Source organism: Labrus mixtus, chromosome 20 (genome assembly GCF_963584025.1).
Source record: "Labrus mixtus chromosome 20, fLabMix1.1, whole genome shotgun sequence".
Classification (NCBI taxonomy): Eukaryota; Metazoa; Chordata; class Actinopteri; order Labriformes; family Labridae; genus Labrus; species Labrus mixtus.
This window is the reverse complement of record NC_083631.1, coordinates 2,259,427-2,275,907: the sequence shown is the minus strand read 5'-3', so window position 1 is coordinate 2,275,907 and position 16,481 is coordinate 2,259,427. Positions and strand designations below refer to the sequence as shown.

At 39.3% G+C, this 16,481-nt stretch overlaps 2 protein-coding genes across 3 annotated transcripts; both read left to right on the top strand.

Moving 5' to 3' along the window:
* Positions 1-1,635: 1,635 nt before the first annotated feature.
* On the top strand, positions 1,636-10,106 carry atp13a1 (ATPase 13A1). The gene is made up of 25 exons (XM_061065307.1): positions 1,636-2,209; positions 2,376-2,465; positions 3,111-3,374; positions 3,676-3,831; positions 3,974-4,043; positions 4,149-4,255; positions 4,387-4,516; positions 4,641-4,696; positions 4,834-4,960; positions 5,090-5,227; positions 5,363-5,483; positions 5,610-5,767; positions 6,000-6,175; positions 6,261-6,371; positions 6,489-6,614; positions 6,693-6,801; positions 6,945-7,138; positions 7,695-7,791; positions 7,877-8,061; positions 8,305-8,419; positions 8,512-8,708; positions 8,825-8,967; positions 9,078-9,189; positions 9,274-9,417; positions 9,523-10,106. Exons 1-25 carry the CDS (start codon positions 1,829-1,831, stop codon positions 9,631-9,633), a joined length of 3,618 nt encoding a protein of 1,205 aa, XP_060921290.1. The 5' UTR covers positions 1,636-1,828; the 3' UTR covers positions 9,634-10,106.
* Positions 10,107-11,430: 1,324 nt separating this feature from the next.
* On the top strand, positions 11,431-15,174 carry LOC132995370 (uncharacterized). 2 transcript variants are annotated; one of them, XM_061065319.1, is made up of 11 exons: positions 11,431-11,537; positions 11,792-11,828; positions 11,940-12,219; positions 12,331-12,404; positions 12,887-12,959; positions 13,052-13,136; positions 13,276-13,322; positions 13,425-13,496; positions 13,587-13,734; positions 14,416-14,503; positions 14,595-15,174. In XM_061065319.1, exons 1-8 carry the CDS (start codon positions 11,503-11,505, stop codon positions 13,460-13,462), a joined length of 669 nt encoding a protein of 222 aa, XP_060921302.1. In that variant the 5' UTR covers positions 11,431-11,502; the 3' UTR covers positions 13,463-13,496; positions 13,587-13,734; positions 14,416-14,503; positions 14,595-15,174. The 2 variants fall into 2 exon arrangements, with proteins under 2 accessions (XP_060921302.1, XP_060921300.1); XM_061065317.1 differs by having other exon boundaries at positions 13,276-13,496.
* Positions 15,175-16,481: the final 1,307 nt, after the last annotated feature.

Below are 16,481 nucleotides of genomic sequence, written 5' to 3'. Positions count from 1 at the left end.
GATGGAAGATGTCTAAACGCTACGATGGCTGAGGTAACGGATTGGTATCTGGAAAAAAGAAGAGGAGTTCATTAGTATGTTGACCATTATACCTCCCAAAGACGTAGTCCAGTGTAAGTTGTGTTCTTTTAATGTAATAAATCAAAGGTTTTCTTAAAATCATTCAATATTTCATTACTACATTTGTCAGGGATAACACTTTTAACCCAGACATTTTTTCCTATGAATACTCATAGGAAACAACACAGTTATTACCAACACATCACGAGTAAAATTGTGCATATTAATTCTAAAATGGAACAAAATAATTTCATATATTCCTTCAGTGTAATGAACTTGTGTGTATTATCCCTTATTTATGGCAATATGTATCTGTGCGTGAATCTCTGTGTGTGTGTGTGTGTGTGTGTGTGTGTGTGTGTGTGCACATAATCGTTAGGAATGTCTGTTCCTCTATCTTTGTGAGCATATATATATATATGTGTTCAAACTAGAGCATGACCAGTGATCAATGAGTGCTGGTATGATTTGCTCCAGCCAGAGCTTTACTATGAGCTTTGTATGTCTGAACACTGTGAATGCACAAACTTTCCAGTTAAAGGAAAAAGGAAAAACTCCCTGTGTTGTGTTTGTCGCAAACCCCAACAAGAACTTACCCACTCCACTGAGGTCCACTGTCTCTGCACAGCCCAGAAAGCGAGCCACATGTGGTGAGCAGGAGGTAGGTTGGTCCTGGTTTTCTCTAAGACAGCGCTCAAATTCCACAAATTGTTTGGAACAGTCCTGTCTGATTTTCTGTATCACTGGGCTATGGGAAAATAATGGGAGCAATCACTTTTGGTTATAAAATGAGGATGTTAGAGTAATAAGTGAATGTACAGGTGTGTGGCCTTACTGTGATGATGTGCACTGTGCAACCTTCATCTTTAGCTCATAACACTTTTCTTGCCATGTCGATGGATTGGAGGCCACACAAGAACCGTACGCCTCCATTTCTTTATGGCAATACTTTGCCGTAATATCCATTGCAGCTTGCCTGAAAGGTAACGTAATTTTTGTCAAACATTAAGTGATGGTACACACAAGTCAAATGCCGATCTCCGTGTCAAACGTGTACTGTAGCCTAAAGCAAACGGAATAATGCAGTTGTGTATAACCTGATTTTAAAGTAGCATGTCTTTATCTACACTCTGTGTAGCCTATACTTCTATATCAACTTGAACATTTAATGTTGGTAAAAAGGAAAAAAGCCTTCGTTAAATGTCTTACATGGTCCTCTTCTACGTTTGCCTCAACGAAGAAGCTGATGTATGAAGGTTACAGCAGTAGGAACTATTACCCCATGTGTAGCTTCATGTCTGTGCAGCAGCAACTACACCATAAACACCCATTACTGTCTGATTGGATGAGATAAAAACATTGTGAACATTTTCTCTGATATCATTGGTGTAAATCAGCGTCAATCTCCCACCCGGTCTCTCCTCTATGATGACGAGGATTTATTAAAGGGGAAGCACCTAGTCATATTTTTGTAACATCAAACGACAAATGCAGTCAAAATATGCCATATAAACCTCTTTGTCCTAATCTAAGATGACGTCCAGCATAAAGAGCTCAATTTAACAGTTTGGAGGATTACAATTATTGGAGTTTTTACGGTTCAACCGTTCTGTTCAAAGAGAACATTACGTGTCTTTACGTGTTTACGTATGCGGAAGCTACGGTCGGAAAACGAGCGATTCAGTAAAGGGGATCTGAAGGCTGGACTGAGTACAGCTCTGCGTGTAAAATATTATTTTTTTACCGTCTTCAGCACGACGGGGTGGTGATGGATGATAGAGGGGGACGGAGGAGGGATGAAAGTATAATGAACGACACCGAGAAAGAGGGGAGAATGGCTACAGAACCGGGAGAGCTTCAAATGGCCCCCTCTGTGAACCACGACCAGCATGACATCGGCACCGGCGACGAGCTGGTGAGCTCGGTGACTCTGTACAGGCGACGGCCCCGACTGCTACACGGCACTATCTTACCGTTCCTGACTGTCCTATACCCAGGCTGGCTGTACGTATGGTTAGGGGTGTACGGTGCCTCGGAGTACCCGGAGGCAGGCCTCCTAGCGCTGGCTGCTATCGGGATCGCGCACGTCCTCACAGCTCTTTCTGGATATTGGTCGGTACACGCGCACTGTTGGCTAACTTGTTCTAAGGTAAACACAAATAATAACATAGTGCAATAATCTACTGATTTCTTTAGGCAACCATCTCTTTTCCCACTCGTTGTACACAGAGATGAAAGGTCACGCCAGGAACTAAAATACCAAAAATAAACTATGACAGTGTTTGAATTTGTTATCTGATCATTTCGCATCTCAGGAACCAGACCCAAACAAGGCTATGTTGGCAAAGGTCATACCCACCCCAAACAATGGCTTTGCTGAGCTCGTGGCACTACAGAGGGATCAGGTGGGTTCACATGTTTACACTTTATGTTGTCTTTACTGAAGCTCAGATTTTGACTCACATCATTTGATTTTGCCACTTATTTCATTTCATATTTTCATATTTGATTTATTTGCTCATTTCAGTGTATGGTTTCAACACAATAATACACAACAAAAACATATTTTCTCATAATACTGAAACACTGTTCATGAGCAAACAGGAGCAGGAAGAAGAACACTTATAATACCTGCCCCCTTTCCGAATAACACAAGATACTGTTTAACAGAATTAGATGGCTAACCTGTTGTTTTCTCTTTCTTTCATAAAACAAAACATAAATGAAAAATATAGAAACAATCAAATACAATCAGTTGATTAACTCAATACATTCATCATTTCCCAGAACCTTTTCTTTATACAATCTTTTAAATTGAATGATAGTTGAGCAGCATTTTAAATGATTATCGAGAGAATTCCATAATTTAACTCCATTTACTGAGATACACATTTGTTTTAATGTAGTGTGTCCACTTAACTCCATAACTGACATTATTTTTATTCACACTTTGTATTGCACCTGTTGTAAGACATAATCATGTACCAAACATCCTATTTTTAATAAATACTGTAATTTTATTTTTCACTGTCTCTTGTTTTGATCAACAGGATGACAACGGGGAAAGCATTCTATCTTTTGAGTTTCAAAAGATACGCTATATATTTGACCACAAAGAGAAGAAACATTTCTTTCCAATAGCATTTCCCATAAACCACCCTATGGGCCACTTTCAGTCTTGCCGTGGGTATCAGGAGGAGGCTGAACTCAGGGCTGCAGAAAAGTGCTACGGCACCAATCGTGCTGAGATGGTGGTGCCAGATTTCCTGGAGCTCTTCAGAGAGAGGGCCACGGCTCCCTTTTTTGTTTTCCAGGTATGTTTACCTGGTCAAAAAAGTAGAGCCTGAGCATTGAGTGTCCACGACCATATTTATGTCTGGAACAATGTTAAAAGGATAAATCACAGTCCGTTTGAGCTGAGCGGCTAAGTGATGCAGCCTTCACACTTGCTCAGGCGTGCCGTTTGTGTGTTAATGTGAATGTTTGATCATGTTTAACTTGTCATTTTTGTCTGTCTAAAATTTGGTATAATTTTGTATTAATTATTGAATTGCTTAAAAATGATAGAATCTGTATCCAATTGAAGAAGTGTATTGTCTGCCATGTATACATTAGGTGTTCTGTGTGGGGCTTTGGTGTCTGGACGAGTACTGGTACTACAGCGTTTTCACACTTTTCATGCTGGTGGCATTCGAGGCCTCCCTCGTCCAGCAGCAAATGAGGAATATGTCTGAGATCCGACGCATGGGAAACAAGCCTTACATGATCCAGGTAGGTTCAATCGAATTTTACTTTCAGCATCTTTAATTTTAAAGTTATAACAAACAATTGACTTGCTTCTCAACATTTCATCTAGGCTGTGTTTTCAATGTATTAAAAGCACCCCAAGTTTAATTTAAGTGTTCTGTTTAAGGTATATCGCAACAGGAAGTGGAGACCAATTTCAAGTGATGAGCTTGTCCCTGGTGACATCGTCTCAATAGGTAAATGCCCTGGCAACATTTTTGTGACCACTTACTACTGACTTTCGATTGATTCTGGTAGGATGTGTGTTGTGTATAAAATGTGTTGTGTTTTCTGCTTCACAGGACGTTCACCCCAGGACAATTTGGTGCCTTGCGATGTGCTGCTACTCAGGGGCCGGTGCATTGTAGATGAGGCCATGCTCACCGGAGAGTCTGTGCCCCAGATGAAGGTAAGACGCATACTAATATGATGAGGGAATGAAGAGCTGAGAGTGTATACTTGAGGTGTCCTCCCTTACTTTAAATGGAATGGAATAACACTTCGGTAATGTACTTACTGCTGTCAATGTGTGGTCTGCAGGAGCCAGTAGAGGACTTGGACTCAGATCGAATTCTGGACCTTCAAACAGACTCTAGACTCCACATCATATCTGGGGGGACAAAAGTGGTCCAACATAGTCCTCCTTTAAAGGCCAGTGCTGGACTCAAACGTAATTCCTCAATTCCTGTTTGTTTCCAACGGAATGTAGTTACTGAGTGTATTCAATAGTCTATGTCCCATCTTCATCATTAAAAACAAGGTGCTTGCTCATAAATCTTTTCCTTTATGTGCAGCTGTAGACAACGGCTGTGTGGCTTATGTACTGAGAACAGGATTCTACACCTCTCAGGTGATGATTTTTCTTTGTCTGTCTGTTTTACAAACATGCAATACACTTGTTTTTGTCAAGTGCTTGTTTTGTGCATTTTCATTTTAGAACATGATGAGCTGTCAAAGTGTTGAATGACTGACTGCCTTTACCTCCAGGGTAAGCTGTTACGGACAATCCTCTTTGGTGTGAAGAGAGTGACGGCAAATAACCTTGAGACTTTCATCTTCATCCTGTTCCTCCTTGTGTTTGCCATTGCTGCAGCTGTGTATGTCTGGGTTGAAGGTGAGAAGCACATAATCAAGTCATTAAGATGTATTTCTTAGTTAAACTCAAGTTAAAAGCTGGTTGTAGAGGCTTAAGTCATATCTAATATCAAAAGCTAAATACTTGTGTTTTGCATTACTCACTCAGGAACCAAAGATGCTAGCAGGAACCGCTACAAGTTGTTTCTGGAGTGCACATTAATCCTCACCTCGGTGGTTCCACCAGAACTCCCCATCGAGCTTTCTCTGGCAGTTAACACATCTCTTATCGCCCTGGCTAAACTATGTAAGTTGCTTTGTTCTTCCTTCCTGCCCACATGTCAAATGAATAAGAACATACATTGACAAAGCAGCTAATCATTCAAAGCTTGTAATGCAGCTGTAAATTTCTGTCTTTTTTTTTTTTTTAACCCCTACCCAGATGTATTCTGTACAGAGCCCTTCAGGATACCATTTGCAGGGAAAGTTGAGGTTTGCTGTTTTGACAAAACAGGAACACTGACCAGTGACAGTTTGGTGGTACGAGGAGTGGCAGGTCTCAGGTAAACCCTGCCAACTATTCCATTTGTTTTACATTAAACCAGTGAATTTTGTATTTTCAGTAAGTTATCATTTATATACATAGGCACTAAGTGGAACATATCAACTAATGTTTTGGTGTATAACAGAGAAGGAAAGGAGGTGATGCCTGTAACTGAGATCCCAGTTGAGACACATCGAGTGGTGGCCACCTGTCACTCACTGGTCACTCTGGATGATGGACAGCTTGTTGGAGATCCCTTGGAGAAGGCCATGCTGACTGCTGCTGATTGGACCCTTACTAAAGGTAGAGGCAAATAACCTTTACTAAATGCAGTAGGACAGAGGCAGGTGTTTAAGAGAACATAATGTATACTTGGTGTTCTGTTGTTGCTTCAACGTGCATTTGTTCCCAACTTGCAGCAGTCTTTTAGGTTGCACCAAGCTTTTGTAGCTCTGTGGTATGGTATGATTAGTGTATTTAACTTTGCTCTTAATGCTTCAGTGTGTGCATATTTGTCTCTGGTCTCTTTGTAAAGATGAAAAGGTATTCCCAAGAGGCATCAAAACCCCGGGACTAAAGATCCACCAGCGCTTCCATTTTGCCAGTGCTCTGAAGAGGATGTCTGTCCTGGCTTCCTATGAGAAACTTGGCTCCTCTGAACTCTGCTACATCTCAACTGTAAAGGGAGCTCCAGAGACACTCAGAGGAATGGTACATATGTTCATCTCCCTTAATGTGTAAATTATCTAGCCTAATCAAACAAACTCACTGATGTTCTAATGTGGCTGTGATGTAGTTTTCAGAATTTCCGGCGAGTTATGATGAAGTCCACAAAGAAATGTCACGGGAAGGGGCTAGAGTGCTGGCCTTGGGTTACAAAGAGATTGGACACCTCAGTCATCAACAGGTTCCTATTACATTTCCCTCAGAACTATGTGTGATTATCTGGTCTGTTTCTGTAATCTTGTCTGATTTAAATAGATTATTATTAGAATTACAGCTAGAATCTTTTTGGGTTTCATAGGTCCGGGAGATGAGTCGAGATTCTCTGGAGTGTGATTTGCATTTTGCTGGGTTCATGGTTGTGTCCTGTCCTCTCAAAAGTGACAGCAAGGCAGTCATCAGAGAAATCCAGGAAGCGTCTCATCATGTAAAGAAACTGCAGACATACAATTGTTCACAAACAGACAGACAGCATGGTGGATAATTCCTGTCTCTCTGTTTTCAGGTGGTGATGATCACAGGGGATAACCCTCTAACAGCATGCCATGTAGCAAGAGAGCTCCACTTCATCCAGAAAGAGCACACTCTCATTTTACAGCCAAGTCCCAATCAGGGTAAGACAAGTCATCACTTTACAGGATAGCATTTAACACTCTAGTAAGCCAATGGAGAATCATGTCAACAGATTCTTGTGGTAATATAGTGGGAGTATGTTTTTGTTTTTTACCATACTCTTTGATGTTATTTTTCCCCCCAGCTGAGTGGCAGTGGGAGTCCATTGATGGCACTGTTCATGTCCCACTGCCCCCTCCGAGTGTTTCCTCATTTGTGGACCAGTTTGACCTGTGTGTAACAGGAGAGGGTTTGGCCAGACTGAGCTGCGACCCCCAGCTACTCAGCAGCCTCTTACCTCACATAATAGTGTTTGCCCGTGTCAGTCCAAAACAGAAGGTAGGTTCCAAATCAGCCGCTTAATGCAATTTATTGAGAACTTTCTAATGTAATGTCCACTGTTCAACATATAGTGCTGCTAACAATAATTCATTAGAGAAAAAAAAATGTTGGGTCCTATTTGGCATCATGATGTTTTTTTTTTCTCGAGAAAGGGGTAACTTGCTGAACATAAACAAAAGACATTATTTTGAGGTTTTAAGGGACAGCTTCAAACATTACATATCAAATATCAAGTCACTTTCAGTTGTTGTGTCTTTTTGTTGGAGGGCTTGGACTTCTTTATTTACCAGTAATAGAAAGAGGTACATTGCAGAGGTACAGTTTAGACAGATTTTAGTCACAGTAGTTTGTCTACTATAAACCAGCAAATATATGGATTTAACTAGTGGACACAAGGTGCTGTTAGGACTCTTTTACGGGAAATGTATGGATTATGGAATCATTATTTGAGTTTAGACAGATTGATGACACTTGATTTTAAAAGGTGTTTATATATTTATATAAATAAATATATTTATAAATATCTACAAGATCGTTGTCTATTCTCTTTCAGGAATCTGTCATCACAAGTCTAAAAGGGCTTGGTTATGTGACATTGATGTGTGGTGATGGCACAAATGACGTTGGAGCTCTTAAACATGCCCACATAGGTAAGATTCACCACCAGTAAAACTGAGATCAGCTGTTTCTGTGTGTATGACCCCAGCCGCGTAAAGTAATAACTTTCTTCCTCAGGTGTTGCTTTGTTAGCCAACGCCCCTGAGCGTATGCCTGACAGAAAGAAACGTGGGAGGGAAAAAGAGGTGTCTATACCAGAACCCAGACCCTTGCCACCAGTCAGTTCTGGAGGTAAACTGAGTTCGAGGGCAGCCAGGCAGAGGGTTATGGCCCAGAGAGAGGAGCAGCTTGCAGCACAAAAGGTGCGTGTCTCTGTAAAGTCTTTTCTTAATAGCTTACTTAAAACTTAACTTCTGTCCCATTTGTGTTTCTTTTACAGTACCTGAAACTTTTTTATTTGTACAGGACCGTATCAAGTCCGAATTAAGCCCACTTCCCAGTCACCAACAATCATGAAAAAATAAATGTGTAACTAAAAAAAATGAAATAATATGTTTAATAGTTTTAGTACAATGGACTGAGAGATGGACTATATTCTGTAACAGGAGAGGATCAGTCAAGTATTACGGGAACTAGAAGAAGATCAGGTACAAGTAGTGAAACTTGGTGATGCCTCCATTGCTGCCCCTTTCACCTCCAAACTCTCCTCTATACAGTGCAGTGAGTAAAAATGGTTTATCATTTCAACTCTTTATACAGTTGTTAAACGTAAAGATGGACGAAATTCTAAAAGTTTGTCTCTCTCTCTCCAGTCTGCCATGTAATAAAGCAAGGCCGTTGCACTCTGGTGACAACACTCCAGATGTTTAAGATCCTCGCTCTCAATGCCCTGGTGCTGGCCTACAGCCAGTCTGTACTCTACCTCGAGGGGGTCAAGTTTAGTGATTTCCAGGCGACTTTGCAGGGACTGCTCTTGGCAGGATGCTTCCTCTTCATCTCTAGATCAAAGGTGAAAATCTTTTAGAAAACACAAGCTCTATATTTTTGATGAGTAATTGTCGTAATATCATTAGGCTACAGTTTTTAAAAGAAATCAGATTGACCTTTTTCCTAATTTTTACACAGCCACTGAAAACATTGTCTCAAGAGCGGCCCTTACCAAACATCTTCAATCTTTATACGGTTTTGACCGTGCTGCTGCAGTTTGCTGTTCACTTCTGCAGTCTGGTCTACCTTTACAAAGAAGCACAAAGCAGAAGTCCGCCAAGGTAAATCCCAGTAAGATGGAAAGAGGATGAAAAAGAGAGTTAACAGCATATTGTATAAGTCAGATATCCACAATAAATTATAACATTACACTTCTCCTATCATTTTTCAGAGAGGAAATGTTTGCAGATCTATATAAAGACTTTGAACCCAGTCTAATCAACAGCACGGTCTATATTATGTCCATGGCCATGCAGATGGCCACCTTTGCGATTAACTACAAGGTAATGATTTTTAACAGCATTTGTAGTTGATGTCTCTGTCTTGTAGTATTATATACTCACAGTATTTCTTTCTGGATCCAATAGGGTCATCCCTTCATGGAGTCACTCAGCGAGAATCGACCTCTACTATGGAGCATTGCTCTGTCAGGTTTAGCCATTGTAGGACTACTTACTGGTTCCTCACCAGAATTCAACGAACAGTTTGCTCTCGTAGATATTCCAACAGAGGTGAGCTGATGTTGTTTTTTTTTGCCATGTGTTCTTTTGTCTTAATAACCTTTTAAGAATGATGTACCCCACATGGTGACCTGAGTCCTGTTTACTTCCTTGCAGTTCAAACTGATCATTGCCCAAGTTCTGGTGGTGGACTTTGTCTCCGCTCTGCTGGTGGACCGAGTCCTGCAGTTCTTGCTAGGAAAAGGAACTCTCAGGCTGCCTTCTTGAACTCAGTGCCAACAAGAACCACGGCCCTTACCAACCAAACATTAAAGGGAGAGAAGACTATGGCGGATGAAGAGGGTTAAATCTGCTGTGGCATACTCAAAGCTTCAGACAGTCATGGCGTGCAGTACTTTACACTCTGTGTATCCCTTCCTTCATCCTGCTCTAACCCTCCTTAACAATCTGTGATTCTACTCTGTTTTCAGATTTTTTTTCTTTATAGCTCATTATTTTCTACTTTCCAATCTCTCTCTTTCTTCATCCGTTTCTCCCCCCGATACACACAGCCATGAAGACAGCAGTATTGACTGGAGTGCGAGACTGTGTGCGAGCCAGACTGAAACATAGAGGCACACAAAGAGGACATTCTCTAAGAGAATTGCAAAAGTGTTTTGATGTTTTTGATTCCTCACCTTGATTTTGTAAAAAGTGGAAAAAAAAACTCTAACAGACTTATAAAGACTTACAGAAACAAATTGTGAAGTCTGTCAAGTGTTTTACAAGTACAGCTGCACTTGAAAGGATGTTCATGTCCAGCTGGTCGTGATCTATCCTGTTCCTAAAAAAGGTAGGTAAATAATGATCAGGATATACGAATACACATAACACTGGCAAAACAACCATGCCATGTCATTGAGCCTCAATTGATCAGAGATTAACTTTGTGTTTCCGTATATCTAGAAAAACACATGCTGATGTCAGGACAGTTGCAAATTGCAGTTTGCTTTATTACTTTGAAATGAACTCGAACCTTTCTGGAAATAAAAAAAAAATGGTTGCACTCTGAATCAAGTACTCTACCAATATCAAATGCAATCAATATTACGTAGGTTGTTTGTAAAATAAAATGCAATGAAGTACAAAACAAAAAGGATGTGATTACAGTCTATAGAGGCTGAATGCTCAGTGCAAACAAGCTAGTAACATTTGTTTATACAGACACTTTTCACAAAGTGCTTCACAGTCAAGTAAAATAATTGTGCAAAAATAAAAACATACTTTATAGAACAATAAAACCCCTGGTAACATCTACAGTGATACAAAAAACAGATAAAGTAAAGAGGAACAGACAAAGGACACAGATAAAAATGTATATTGTTATATGCTATTCAGAAAAATATAAGATGTTGTCATTTGATTTCCTGCAAAGTTGACTGTTGCTTCCCATCAGAAACTGTTCAAACTGCTAACTTAAAACTAGTAATCAGGGACATTTTGGGGCAAAGTGTTAGCTATTGTACAGGGAACATAGTGTAGGGCTAAGGGGTCAAGACAGAATTTATAATCTAAGCAGATAACACTGCTAAACTGGAAAAAAAAACACAACAACTTGAACCCTAGTCAGCCAAAATGTAATAAAACCTCATTGGGATATCACAGTACCAGCCAATGTGTACAAAGAGTATCAGGACCAGGATTTTTCTTTTTAACAAGGTTCAATTTCTCTTCAAAAAAGTATTTGGGCCCTTAGGCAGTAGGCCTATGTGTAACCTGCAGATGTGCAGTTTTATCCCATGTATGGATTCTATCGTTTGTATTTGTACTCTATGTAATGGGGGTGAAACCCCTGTTTTGTAGCCTACTCTTTATACTTGTTCAACTGGGGAGCACACTCGGAACAACATGCAGATTTTTGTCAGTGCAAAATTGAAATTTATTAAAAACAATAAATTATTTTAAAATATATATATTGAAACAGTTCAGGCAGGGTCTTCTATATATCAATATATCTGTCTCCCTCTATCTATCACTCTTATCTATAAGCTTGGGACCGTGTTACAACAATACAACACTACATTTCCCATGGTGCTTCATGCGGTGCAAGGGGTTTAGCCTGTTGGGCGCGCGTTGGGCAAGGCGTTTCAAACAAAAATGGCGGAAAAACATTTGGAAGCTGATAAAGACGGGTTTGTACCATTTGTTTCAATTGTCGCAAGAACTAATTTAGCATCGAAAGTTGCCAGTGTATCGTGACTGTGTAGTTTGGCTTTTTTAATGTGTTTATTATCGCTAAGTATTTATCTTACTCTGAGTCTTCCCCAAATCAAACTAGCGCTGACAGAAGTTGGACGTAATGACTCGTCATGGCTTCACTAAGTACCACTATATTATTTTACTAATATTTTGCACTTCATTGAAAATCCTCCTCTTTCTCTTGCAGTTTCAAAAGTGTCGCCGTCGCTGACACCGAGAATGAGGTAACATTTATAAATCTTAGCTGCCTATTAAATAGCTTCACTAACAGCACCTCATTTTGTGACCGATGTATGTCATTACCACACCGATTTTTTAATTTTCTTTAATCCTAGATCAACTCTGTGGAGCAGACCTCGAAAAGATGCTCCTCCACAAGCCCCGTTATTCCAGCTCCCCCACACAAATCTCCCCGTACTGACTTCCCATCACCCACCTCTCAGACGCCAGCTCCCGGGGAAGGACCCTCAGAGACGGACCAACAAGAAATTCAGAGTTCAGAGAATATTGAGGGACCCACTAGCCCCACCGTCAGCCCCATTGCACGGAGGAAGTCCTGGAAGAGAGCCAATATAACCCGACGCTCTCTCCCTGCCCTTCAGAATCCTTATCAAGGTGACATGTTTGACTTTCTTTTACCTTGCCATCAGTGTATATTGCCCATTGTGTTATGTTTTTATTTACATGCATATAGATACAATGTTTATTTTTATGTGTTTATCATAGTGTTGTGCAGAAGCATACATCCATCCTTATCACAGGAAGAGAGATTTGAGAAATTGATTGAGGCTTCAATGAAGGTGAGTGATGCAGGGTTGTAAGTATTGGTAAATTAATTGATGCCTAAATGGGAAAAACTAATAAAATTAAATGTATTTTCATCTCAAAAGTTGAAGACCTTTTCACACAATGTTACCATTTTAAAATAGGATTTTTTTAAAGTAAATCAGTTGATGAACAAACAAATTGTCATTTTCAGGGGTACTGAAAACACTTCAATGTTTAATACTTTTATTGAAAAGGAGAAAAAAAAACAGTCTCTATCATAGAGATGAATCAAATGTTATGATTGTTCATGGGTACCTTCTTACTAATTTTAATGTGGTCCTAAGTGTAAAGTCATTATGCCACCTACATTATGTGTAGACTTTAAGGATCTTTTACATCAGGTTAGGTCACCAACAGTCATGAAAAAATAAAGTTAGGTTCAAACATTTTTTATTTTTTACAATGGTTATGTTATTAATGGAGCTCTATCTAATCACCTCTACTTTGTGTTAAGCTGGCAATAGAAAGGACTCAAAATTCCCTGCAGTCGGTACCAAACATCTCACTGGAGAATTTTCAAAAACAAGGTTAGTTTTTCGCAGCGCTTCATTTGTTTCATATTTTCATGTTGCTCCTTAAGAACGTAATGATGATTAAAGAAATGTTGTACTTGTTGCAGTTGAGCATATGAAGAAAGAGTCTGGCTGTCTCACCAAAGATCTACGCAGTGAGGCTCAGGATCACTTCCCAGCTAGTGCAGCAGGGTAATACAGTTATTTGTTGTGTTTATGTTGTACTCTGCATATTGTGTTTTACATTACTAAATAATGTATCCAATTACCCCCCCCCCCCCCCCCCCCTGTAAAACCTTGATTTATACTGTATTCTGTTATTTGCTTTCAGTGATCCTGCTTTGCAAGGAGCTATGAAAAAATTCCAGAAACTCATCTGTAGGCATGTTACTCTAAATATTCATATAACACAAAGAGGAATATATCATTTGGTGTGCCACCTAGGTTCATTTTTTTTTACTAGCCTATGTCGTGTTTTAGGCTCCAGACAGAAAGTGAATCTTGGGAGGCACTCTTGAACAAACACCAGAGGAAAGCAGAAGAGTTGGAAAGGTAAACGCATGTACTTTCATCAAGGAATACTGTGTTAGTCTATCATTATTCTCAGTTTTGGGTAAAAAATCTGTTCTTTATTCGTTGCAGGAAAGTGAAGCAGGGTCAAGAGAAAGGCTTGTTGTTAGACTCTTCATCTGTGGCCCGGTCTTCACAGTACCAATTCATACAGAGTAAACCGGACTACCATGGCCTCCTCTGTCGACAACAGCCCATGTTTCAAACTATGGCAATGATTGTATGTTAAAAATACATTTTTTTTTTACATCACTAACAAGTAAAGAAAAACTCTCAACTGAAGAAATGGTTATTTTTTTGCCAACACTGCGATGTATGGTTTTCCAGGCTCTTATATACAGTTTGTATGATTGTGTATGTTAAAACACTAATGCGGTCGAGGGCAGAAAAAGAAAGGAAGCTTTGCTTGGCTGTTTGAGTAACGAAACACAAAACAGATGCTGCTGATTTACTGACTGCTTAAATGCTGTCCTCCAAAAGAAGAAAGCCGAGCTTTTATTATACGAGACAGCCAAGAACACACATTTCTCCCAGTGTCATTTTAATTATTTATTTATTTTTTCCATTTTTTGGGACTCAAAGGTTTTAGCCCTGGTAAAGCTTGGTTTAAAAAAAGTGTATGCCCACAAACAAAATGTTTTATGTTTTGTGGTTGCTTGCCGATGTTGCAGCGCTGTCAATCAAATTAAGATTCAACATCACAGACACCGCCCTGATAAATTGAAGTAATTGTGTAACAGGTTTACTCTTTATCATAACTGCATGTTTTTTACATTTTTGCTAGTATGTTGTTACATTATACAAGATGGATTATAGTATGAATTAAAGGACTTTCTAATATGCTGCTATATGCCACATACAGGTAATCTGTTTTTTATAATCAGTTTTGTGTTTTATTTAGATGGACATTCAGTGTAAAAAGGTTAGACAGCTTCTGTCCATCAAGGAGCAGTCCCAGTTGTTGGTGAAAGAGACCAGTGGACGATTGGGTAAAGATTTTATTTATCTTTTTATGTAATGGTCTATATGGATCAACTTTACAGTAGCAATTTAACATTTTTGTTACTTTTTTTTTAACAGCTGCAAAGGCAGGATTCCAGGATCTTTCACCCGACATTGTCAAGAACTTTATGACAGCACCTCTTTCCTCTACAACTATGTAGTCACCCTGACAGGAGGCAAGCACAAGCAATCTGATGGACAATGGACCTATAAGACTCTCTTTTTAAAGCTCACTTGTGTGTATTTTCTTGTGATTATGATTGCTTTGTCTTTTGTCTCATACTTTATAACAGTAAGCGCTAATTGTATGTGTCTACTAAAAATAAAACCAACATCATAAATGCAAAAATGCCAGATAGTTCATGTTTGATCCAGAAGGTGGCACTGCCTAGCTGTAAAAAAAATAATAATAATGTTGAAGAGCTTCATAAATGGCCAGCAAGGATTTTTCTAGAAAGCATTAAGTACATATTTGCCAGTATAACCCTGATTGAAACTAGTAGCTGTTCCAATCTTAGGAACAGATCAATCTTTCGACAAAATAAGCTCCACTTAAACTTGAACTGTATGAGGAGCTGTCAGAATTAGCAAATGTAGTAACTTCCCAAACCAAGTCTGATTCATAGGGTCATTTAAAATAGACATAATATTGAAGTCATTTAATGTAGTTACATTTTGAGTGTTTTTTTCTTTAATTTCTTCAACAATTATTTTGAAGAAAATTGGAATCATATCATCACACAAATGGTGTTTTTACCTTCTGCAATTAGACCTGTAAATAAATCTCAAAATGTTCAGTTGAGATTGAGGTGTACAAATGGAAAGTATAATTAGTGCCTTAGAATTATAAATTGTTCAAGCACAGAAGGAATATCCTCTAGTTTGCTCACGGTCCAGTTGTACAATCTAATTTACATGCTCATCCTCAGTCACAGTTAGTCTTTTTGGTGCTGCATCCATTTCACTTATCAGTGTCCCCTGACCATTCAGGAGCAGGCCCCTCCCCCACAGTGACTCACCCCCATCTCTTGCGTTTGGCTGGGTCACTGATGCAGAACGAAGCTTTGACATTGTACCAGTCAGTCAAAGCTTTGTTCCATATCACTCATATCTCTGTTGGACCCCTCCATTCATAAATGGTACTTGTTAATTGTCAGTTATGAGTAAAGCATAAAGACATATTAACAAATAGCCAACAATAGTAAATTACCTTACTATGCTTTGCTGTTACGATCTGGAACATGGAGTATGGAGAATTTTCCCTGTTATTGTATTCAAGGGAGTCACTAGAGAGCACAGGATCAAGCAAAGAGAAGACAAGTGGGGTTGTGACCGTGAGAGTTGTGAGTAAAGGAGGATGGTGCACAGCAGGAGAGATCGATTCTTATTTAGATGAAAATGAGGCTTGATGCTTGTGAGGTGAGAGGAGGGCAGCTTTTGCATCCAAATGAATAGAAGGTTCACAGCAATGATCCTCAACTGAATCACCAACAACAAAAATATAAAGAAGTTAACAAAGACACTGACAGTCTTTTACTTAAGAGGAAGCTTTTTGGGGTTACATGGTAACCCCTGCAGCTACTCACTTTAAACTGTATTATACACAGATGCTTAAAAAAACCTTAGTGACCAAAGTTAGAAGTTATAGTGTGTTTGATTTTAAAGCTGGGCATATTTGAATAAAGGTGCATGCTGTCTGAACAGACTCTAGATTTCTTGGAAGTAGTCTAGTATTGGAGAAAAAGAAAGATAGTAATGCTCTGTTATAAATTCAAACCTTGGGTTATATGTCTTTGTGCATAAGCTTGGCTGTGGGAGAGTTGACTTATCCGCTGATTGACATAACCAACAGGAAAGCCGAGTCGTGACTTGTACTACATGCACATGTAAAGAACATTACTGCTTAACTTCATTGTATTCTCTATACTTTTTGTCTCTAACTTTAGATTGATTAGCTACAGATTG